The 9,942-nt window shown below is 42.6% G+C and overlaps 1 protein-coding gene across 1 annotated transcript in view; it reads right to left on the bottom strand.

Moving 5' to 3' along the window:
• The window catches only part of PLEKHG3 (pleckstrin homology and RhoGEF domain containing G3), a 48,833-nt gene extending 39,545 nt beyond the window's left edge, over positions 1 to 9,288 (bottom strand). Inside the window, exon 1 of the mRNA XM_018559275.1 lies at positions 9,180 to 9,288. Within this exon, the coding sequence (XP_018414777.1) occupies positions 9,180 to 9,237 (58 nt within the window). The 5' untranslated portion in view covers positions 9,238 to 9,288. The remainder of the gene's footprint in view (positions 1 to 9,179) is intronic.
• Positions 9,289 to 9,942: the final 654 nt, after the last annotated feature.

Here is a 9,942-nt window from a genome sequence, read left to right as displayed (position 1 = left end):
AAGCCTTCAGCTGCCCCCCCACCCCCCATGCCTCTCCCCTTCACAAACCCATGTTTATGAAGCAATCTAAAGACAGTTTTGCCTGATGGTGGTCAGATCTTGTACATAGTAATGGACAAAAGTGAAACTGACCTGGCTTTCAACATTTCTAAAGTAATACAAGTTTTAAAGTGTAAGGACTTTATAGTGCCTAAAAGTACCTGTATTAGATTTTATATTGATCACTATGTCCCTGCAGAACCCACTTTGATTCTAGGCCAAGGCTAAAAGGTGGAGACATAAAAAATAATTTTAAAATACCGAACACCAAATATATAAAAATGTATATTTATGTATATAATGCAAGAGAGTGGACAAATTAATATGGAATTCAGGGGCCAGTCTGCCCAATCTAGGGGCCAACAGTATTTTTTTCAACAGCTCTGTTGACAAAGATCAGGGAAAAGCTGAAAAGTTAGGCGCCAGCTGTCACTTTTAAGGAGCATTGGCTCCTGGGAATTGTCCAGCCCCAAGATAAAATATTACGAAGAGTTGTGCGTTTACCAGAAATACAATAAAGGTTAAATGAAAATGATCATAAACCATTACAGCGCCAGTTGCAATTTGTTTGGAAACAGACGGCTTACAGTCCATAACAACAATTTGCATCCTCATAAATGTGCACAAATATTGCCACTGCAAATCTTGCATTACCCACACGGATACCAATTTTCCTACACTGTACCGATTGCTATATTCAGCTTTTCCAGCCAACAGTTTAAAGAGAACTTGTGCAGCAAGCAAACATCGTCAGGTTCATATGCACTCAATTAAAGAGAAAATATAGGAAATAATAATAGGTATGAAAATGTTTGCGGTCTGAAAAGGATCGTGTCAAGTTCTGATAACACAACTTGAACAAATGTTTACAATTTGATCAGATATACTGAATTATGACAACCCCATCACAGTTAGAAATTCAGATGTCCCTATCGCTAGAACCCTGATGGGTTTCATCTAAGAAGACAGACAAGTCTGCATGTGTGAAGCCCTGTGTCTGCTTTCATGAAGTGCCACCACAGCACGTGTCCCCCCCCTCCCTCTACTAGGCTGCTTCTCCCTCATGTCCCACAGCGTGAGGTCCCAACTGCAAATCTCTAGCTGCTGGCACACTTCCCTTTTCATTACATCACCACCAGCAGCTGACAATACATCCAGCTGCGTCATCCCTCGGCAATCTGAAAGTTTTCATTCTTCTCTCCATCTTATTCACTAGCCCTACAGACAAGCGGCTGAGTATAGCATCACTGACTGCCCAGAGAAGTATTCCTCAGTTACCGACCCATGAACCACTGAACGCCTGCAATCCCGATACTACCGATACAAGGTCACACAGCTGGACGAGTCAAATTTCAGAATACATTATAATATTGAGCAGTGGTCCCTGTGATGCTCCACGATTTTGAGTTTACTATACCATATAAATATGTCTATAGGTCTGAGCAATCGCACTGGGCAACAGGAAAACTGAACTCACCCTCTAGTTTCTTATATGTCTTATTGCCCAAGCAAAGAGACCCTGTAGGAATTTAGGTGTCCCCATCCCTTCTGGGGTATTTGCACTCCTCATATTTCACCGTCCACAGCAACCTTTCTCAGCCAGGGTGCCGTGGCATACTGGTGTGCCTCCTTGCCTCCTCAGGGGTGCCTCAAACGTTTGTGGTGGTAGGACTGTGATATGAAGGGGGGATGAAGACTGATGTTAAGGGGGCTCCTGATGTAAAAAAAAGGGAACTCTTATGTGAAAGTGGAGCTTCTGATGTGAAAGAGGGGCTCCTGATGTGAAGGTGGGCTACTCTTGCAAAGGGTGACTCTGATGTGAAAAGGGGAGGATCTTGATTTGAAGGAGCACTTTGTTTTTTTGGGGATTTTAAGGAAATCTCCACTTTTTTGGGTGTTTTGTGTGGGGACCCCTTTAACCACTTCAAGACCAGGTGTTTAGACCCCCTTCCTGGCCAAGCCATTTTTCAGTATTCAGCGCTGCGATACTTTGACTGACGTTTATTCCGTCATGCAACGCTGTACTGAAATGAATTTTACACCATTTTTTGGGGACAGATATAGACGCCCACTCAGATCTAGAGAGCTCCTGGCCGGCCGTTTTTTTACTACGGCCGGCCCGGAGGCAGTTAAAATCTATGACATTTTAGACTAGGGTGCCTTGAGATTTTGCATACTTTTAAAAGGGTGCTGTGACTAACAAAAAAGGTACTCTGCTCAGGTGTCTGTAATGCTCAGGTGTCCTGACCTCACCACCAACCGCCTGGCAGTTATAAGAAGATGTAAAGTTGGGCATACACCTTTAGATTATCTGCAGATTTTCTAAGGCTAGCCTCCTCCATCTAAGCTAAACTGATTTCTAGCTACGCCCCCTGCAGAGCCCCTCTGAGATAAAACGCAACCTACCTGAGAGTGACCCTGCAGAGCCCACCATAGACTCTCTATAGTGGGCTCTGCAGAGTCTCAGGTGGGCTGGTCACACCACTGCACACTTCTTACCCGTCAGCCCCGATCCACTGTCAGCCTCCTCCACCTCCGGGCCCCAGGTTGTCAGTGATCTGGAGAGCGGCACATTTCTCACAGCCGCCTGTGACAGCCAGCGATGCCATAGCGATCCAGCCCGCACGGGCATCAAGGGGACCCCTTTGTTCCTCGTCCTGGCCGGGCCCCCCGTGCCCTGGACCCCATAGCGGCCGCCTGAGTCGCTATGGCGATAGTTCCCCCACTGCCGCTGACTCTAGAAAATCTGCCGAAAATCTATAGGTGTATGGCCATTCATGATATGCCTATTCATAGAATAGCATGGAGAATGCAGCCGGAGGAGTGAGGGGTCCTATTAGGGGAATCAGCCAAGAACTGGAGAAGGTAGTCCTACTTCTCACCCCAAAAATCCAGAGACAAAAGAAGAAGAAAAATCAGTTTATTGCATCTGACCCTTCAATGATACTACAACTAGAACTATAAAATGCAAATGTAATGTAAATGCCTCAACTTGTGTCAAGGTGCAGAATAATTTACATACCAGCATGGTAATGCTATAAATAGATTAGTTATGGGAGCCAATGCAGGGATCAGGTCTAGTTGCTCATAAAATAAAAAATATAGTTATTTTTGAAAGGTGAATGACCTCAGCAAAAATAGATTATAAAATGGAATAAAAGAAAGACTCGTCTTATAGACAAGTCCGAGTGAGTACAAGTGATCTGAGCGAGCATCATTCTGCAGTTGTTTGTATGTTCTGCACGCAGCCTCATGCTACACACTCCTCTTTAGATTTGCCTGTGCGTCTTCATAACACAATACAGAAAAGAGCAGGACTGTTGGGAGACCAAAAGAGTAACCGCTCTAACTGGATAACCACAAACAATAAAACAAAAGGTCACTATTCCCATCTGTATAAAATGTGTGATTTTACAAAAAGCCGAAACAGAAATGACCTGGCCATCCATCTCAATAGTAAATCAGCTTAATGTGGTCTTGTTGCTTTTTCATTGACAGCAGAGACTACTGAACACTAATGGGCTCCATTATTACTGCCCTGCAAACAGCCATCCCCCACCAACAGATAATCACCTTATAGAGAATGAAGTAAAGACAATTTATGGCTACAAGTCCAAGTTCATCCAAAACTCATTTTCTGGCAATGGTCAATTGACCTGCATCTTCTGGAGACTTCAATGGTGACTTTTCTTAGCCGTACTCATTGTCTCCATCCTTCCCATAGGGCCATAATAAAAAGGGACAGCTGGTTTCCCCAATGATTCTATTTTATGAGTTTACTGGGAAGAGGTACACCACCACTTCATTTAACAATTGCTGGTTCAGATGGGAAGAACTGAGAAATGTAGCGGCAATATATACCCAATAGAAGCTACAGGAAGCTAACATGGTTTAATATTCTAGCATCCATGCAAAACTAACATTTGTTTATTGGGAGTAGGCCTTTAAATAAGTGCACAGAAATGGTATAGTTTAGCATATCTGCAGTCACGCCCTGAACTGCCTTACACTCTGGTATCTCTGTGCACTTTAAGATATCCATGGTGATCAATGTAGAATGTCCTCCAAAGTGATGGCATTTCTGCAGCCTAATGGAAAATTACTACAGGACTGCGTAAGGTTTTTCGGCTTCATTTTGTAGCCTAAAATAATATCTCATATTATAAATACCCAGCCTTATGTGGATTTCTTGTTACAGCAAGAATGCTGTTCTGACTGTGAAATCAAGACTGACCATGTTTTTTTTTAACTAGAACTAGTGGTATGTAATACAGTTGTTAAGATTTCTTTTTGGTTTTTCTTCCATAGATCAGTGCTGGTCCAATGACAGGATATGGGGGGCTCAAATGCCAACTCTGATATTACCAGGGGCTACACATACTACTCAACATATGTATTGTCACAAAGATATTCAGAGGCCAGGCTAGGGGACATACTGCTGAAGATGGTCAGAGGTCAGGCTAGGGGACATACTGCTGAAGATGGTCAGAGCCCAAGGACATGCGGCTGAAGATGGTCAAAGCCCAGGGACATGCGGCTGAAGATGGTCAGAGCCCAGGGTCATGCGGCTGAAGATGGTCAGAGCCCAGGGACATGCGGCTGAAGATGATCAGAGCCCAGGGACATGCGGCTGAAGATGGTCAGATCCCAGGGACATGCGGCTGAAGATGGTCAGAGCCCAGGGACACGCGGCTGAAGATGGTCAGAGCCCAGGGGCATGCGGCTGAAGATGGTCAGAGCCCAGGGACATGCTGCTGAAGATGGTCAGAGCCCAGGGACATGCTGCTGAAGATGGTCAGAGCCCAGGGACATGCTGCTGAAAGCAGAAGCCGAGGACATGCTGCAGGAAACTATAAAAAGGCCAGGGGCCATGCCCCAGGAGATGGTCAGAAGCCAGGGGCATACCAGCAAGAAGTAATAGGGTGGAAAAGTGCCAAAACGTTCAATTTGATACTGAGCAGGTTATACACACTAAATAAAATGAATAGTAAAAAAACAACAACAACGGTTATGCTCTATTTACTAAAAGTTAAAATGTAAGCTGCATAGTTTCTGTGGACAGCCTTGCCTTTCTCAGCCAGGGTGCCTCTGTTGTGAAAGTGGGGGACTCTGAAATGAAAGGGGGGCAGTGATGTAAAGCGGGACTGTGATGTAAAGCGGGACTGTGATGTAAAGCGGGACTTGATCTGAAGGGGGCACGTCAATGTTATGGGGACACCCACTTTTTTGTTTTTTTTCCATGGGGTCCCCCTTAAAATGTATGACATCTTCGACTGCGGTGCCTCGAGATTTTGCATATTTTAAAAGGTTGCCATGACAAAAAGAAAAAAAGAAAAAGGGTTGAGAACCGCTGACCTACACTGAGGATATTGTCTTCCAAATACGTGAAAGTTTTAAAAGAGCGGTGCAAAGTACATAATCATGCATAGAACTTTTTCCTCAATGTGGCTTATGCAATATGCAATTAAAGACCCAAGTAGAACATGTATCATTGAGAAAGAGAGAGAGAGACTGATTTATGTCCAGGCCACAGGGTTTTCCTGTTGTGACAGGTGAATACCATTTTCATGGGTGTAAACGGAAAATTGTGTAAAACAATGTAACTTAATAGTGGCAGATTAGTCAACTGTTAAATTCACCTTGCTGCGTGACTATAGCCAGCTGTATGTCGGTGTTATGTGGCTGCATTTCATACTGCTGTAAACCTGGCAATCAAATTCCAGTGTCCTGTACACCCTCAATGTAAAGAGACAAATGTATGTTTAGGTGTGTTCCAGGCAATGATTTCACATATTTTTAGTGTATTCAACAGGTAAATATGACACATGAAACCAAAGTTTGGCAAGGCAGTGAGTATAATGTGTGTGAATGGAGGCCGAGTATAAAAGGTCACAGAAGGAGGGAATGTTTCCAAATGAATTAACACACAGTTATCAGACTTATTACTGTGGGAGTGTGTGTTTGCAAAAGAATATATTCTATATTTGTCCCAAAACCTCACAGCGTTATCAGTTTTACTGTTCAGGGACCTTCATACAGCTTTCTGGGAAATGAGGTGTAACTAACAGCTCAGATACCATTTTGCAATTTTTCAAAACAAACAAGAATTGATGTACTAAAGTGGTCTGGCGTTACATGAAAAAGCATATTTGTATGAGATGGCTTCTAATAGATTTCTTGTGATTCACCTATTTTTCACTAATTTTTTTCCTTTAAGTGAATGTGAGCAACAAAATAAAATAGACCACTCATGCAACTCCCTGCCATGTTGAGACCAGTGCCTGTATGCCCTTCAGCATTGCGGCAGAACCAGGGACCCATCTCAAAGCCCCACAACCTGGTTCCTGGGCCGTCTTTAACGCAGGGCAAAAGGGGCAGTTGCCCGGGGCCCAGTCATTGTTGTGGGGTCCAAAGCAGCTGCCCCCTGAGCCGCAGCACCATTCTGTTCACTGTGCATTGCATACTGTTGCTCTGCCCCTGCCATACGGTGCATAGTGTAACCGAGTGACATCTCATGCGGGGGTCACATTTCCTGTCTGCTCTGCATTGCATGGCGGGGACTGGGCAGGTAGGGGGTGCAGTGAGGGCGGGGCATGGCTGGTTGGGACGGGGGGCCCCAAGAAGACGTTAGCCCAGGATCCCATCAATATTAAAGACGGCCCTGCCTGGTTCTGATTGGCATTGGGCTCATCCACAACTCCAGTGCCTAGGGGGAGATGTGGAATAGTCAGCAAGTAGGAATTTATCGTAGTAGAGCGTGTCGCTTCTGCCATAAAATCTCTTCTCCTGTCTACTGGCATTTCTTCACAAATTGTACATAGACTGCCCTGTATGTGCAGATCAGTGGACAATCCCAGCATCTAGAAGATGCCAGAAGAAAGTGCTGGCACAAGGTGCGTGTGAATTATGCCATCCCAGCTCAAATCAAGGCAGTTGAAGACTTCATTACTAGAAAAAGACTAGGAGAACCTGGAAGGACTGGTGACTGAGCAACGAGTGGAAGCAAAGACCTCGTATTGCTGAAAGGGGGCGGGGCACTTTACAAAGTAAAGGTGCCTTCATGTGCAAATATTCTGTACATGCACACTATGGCTTTCCTGGGAGGCTAAAAACATTAAAGGGTAAAGTCTAGCTATAAAAATGTTTTTACTTAGAACTACTTTTCTTACTATGCTATACTGTATGTAAACATGAACAAAGAGACATGATTTAAGTCCAGCCTGTGTAACAAGCATGGCTGCGTGAATAGATACAGGCTGAATTCACACTATGCCTTTTGCATTTACCTTGTGCTGACGCATGTTAAATGCACTTGACATGCGTTGACATCTTCTGTTTTAATGCATTGAGTTGTAAAGATGTGCATCTCTTACCGCATTTGGTTGCATTCATGTGCAGGTTTGTTGATCACAACAGGAGCAAAAAATACATAATTTTTATTTCCTTAACATGCATTGCAGCACAATGTTATGCGTTGTAACACGTTTCATTTAAATGCAGCATCTTCCCTTTTTTTTCACAAAGTACACACCATTGCAACGTGTTGTTTTGAACTGAGCCTACAGCTTGTAAATACACTGGGCCTGCATTGAGCAACACAACCCAAAGCAAGTGGTGTGAATGGGTTGACTGTAAAAAAATAAAGTGTTTGCATGAAGGGATATGGAGTGCGTTATTAGCTGGATTAGCAAATCAAAATAAAGGTAAAACTAGTAGGAAAAGAAAACTAATGCAGCCAGTACATCTAAGGATTGGTAAGCTGCAATATATCAAATATTTGTTTTCCGGAATTAGATACGCTTTAATACAATAACTTCACAATATCTTAGAAGTCATAGTTTGAAGCCATGGAAATGAAAGCCTTGCACCTAAATTCCTAGCATAACTTGTATAAAGTCCAAGACAACCTAAATCAATAACCTGCGTCACGACAGATATACACTAACCCAATCAAAGCCATGTATACTGTCAACACGGCACCTTATCGATAAAAATCACCTTCAAGATTCACATAAAATTCATATACCTGCAGGATAGCTGACCTCACTGAGACAATAAGAAGCCACAACGTGGGGTCCTAAAGTCATTACATATATGAGAAGTATGCTTTCCAGATACTGGATTATATAGATATGGCCAAACACCTTTGATGATGTCTAGGGAACACCACTGCTGTCCAACCCTGAAATACACAAATTTCACCTTTTCTGTAACCCGCAGATATTATCTTTGTTTTCTATTCTTTTTGTTTTATATTGAAAAGAAAAAATCAAATAAAATCTGGTTTAAAAGAAGAAAAAAAACAAACAACAGGATGTTTATCCAATTAACGGTGTCCTTATCCTGGATCTTGGGGAATATAGCTTGTTAGCTATACAATGCCAACTCGAAAGCCTGCTTCTCCCAGCTGAGGTGGTTTGAGGAGGCCCGTCATATGTACATCAGATTCCAGGGAACAGTCATCTATAGTGCTGTAATTTCTATATTCGTCACACTTTTTTTTGTTTCTGCAAATACCAAGAGAAACTCCCTTTTTTAACCATAACCACCATAATCTCATGCTTTACATTCCTGCATTCCTAAAAGGTTTCACTATTCAATAGCTTAAGAACTTCTATATTGCTCTGTAAACTTACAGTGGAAGTTGCTATGAAATCCTACACAAAATCACACAGTTTTGTACGTGACGGATGTCGTAATACACCAGCATGGGTAAGCGTGCATCATGTGCGAACACATCACCCTGCACTGCTAAAGTCAAGTACAAGCCAAGTACAATTAAGGGATTCACGTTTATTTCAGATGAGAAAGGTGTACAAAAATCAACACAACAAACACAGTTGGAATCTTTTGTACACACTGCCTAATAAAACATAACACTGAAAAAAGGTAAGTATTTCACCCAAGTCATTTATCCAAATAGAAAGTTTCATTTTTGAGACCCAAATTTACAGCAAACAAAAAACAACAACTAAAACCTGTGCAGATAACAAATGTTTATAAAACGGTTTTAAAAAAATGTAATCAAAAAGTGCTGAAAGTGAGGAGATAGCTAAAAACACATAAAAACAACAGAACATATTTAGAAAAAAACTCATACAAAAAACAATCTAATTGATGTCAACATAAAATTTACATACCAAATAGCCGAGAAATTCTGCGGTTTAACCCTTCGAATCGTCCCTTTTCATCAAACATTTTTTATCAGCTGGAGCCTGTGCTCCTTCCTTCTCCAATACAGCACAGTGTCTTGTCCTTTCTCATGAGATCTGTATGCAGGGAGAGGTGTGGACTGACTGACATCATTCTATCACCTACAATCTCCCAGGCCGCCCTTCTCTCTCTCCGCCTCCAGACAGGAAACAAAACGTCAAAAGATGAACTTTCCTCCCTCCCTCCCACCGAAATCACACCGAAAGGTGTTTCCAGGTATACCCATCTGATGTCTCTTTAGAATAGAAAGTTCAAGCCCAGATCTTTGCACACGTTGCTCATCTGACTGGAGGATTTTATAAAGCGTTATTTAGTAATGGATTGCACAGGTACATGCCAGATTTTTGACACTTTCCTCCTACATGAATCATATGAGAGATTAGCAACACCAAAAGCCTTTGGGGGAAAAAATACTAAATGATAATAATAATTAATAATAAAAGAAAAACAACAAAAAAACATTTAAGTCAAATGTAAGTACAATATAACCACTATGGTCCACTAGTTCAGCGGTCACCAACTGGTAGTCCGTGGACCACTGGTGATCCCTGAGAAAAGTCTGGTGGTCCCCGGGCCCTCCACCAGCACTGCCACTCCTGCAGGCACACCCGCACCTGTATATGCATGTATGTATGCATGCATGTGTATATAGATATATGCTCATATTTCCGTTTCCTCATATATAAATAT

This window comes from Nanorana parkeri, unplaced genomic scaffold (assembly GCF_000935625.1).
Source record: "Nanorana parkeri isolate BGI_ZX_2015 unplaced genomic scaffold, ASM93562v1 scaffold386, whole genome shotgun sequence".
Classification (NCBI taxonomy): domain Eukaryota; kingdom Metazoa; phylum Chordata; class Amphibia; order Anura; family Dicroglossidae; genus Nanorana; species Nanorana parkeri.
Note: the sequence above shows the minus strand (reverse complement) of the source record. Positions and strands in the feature narration are given on the sequence as shown.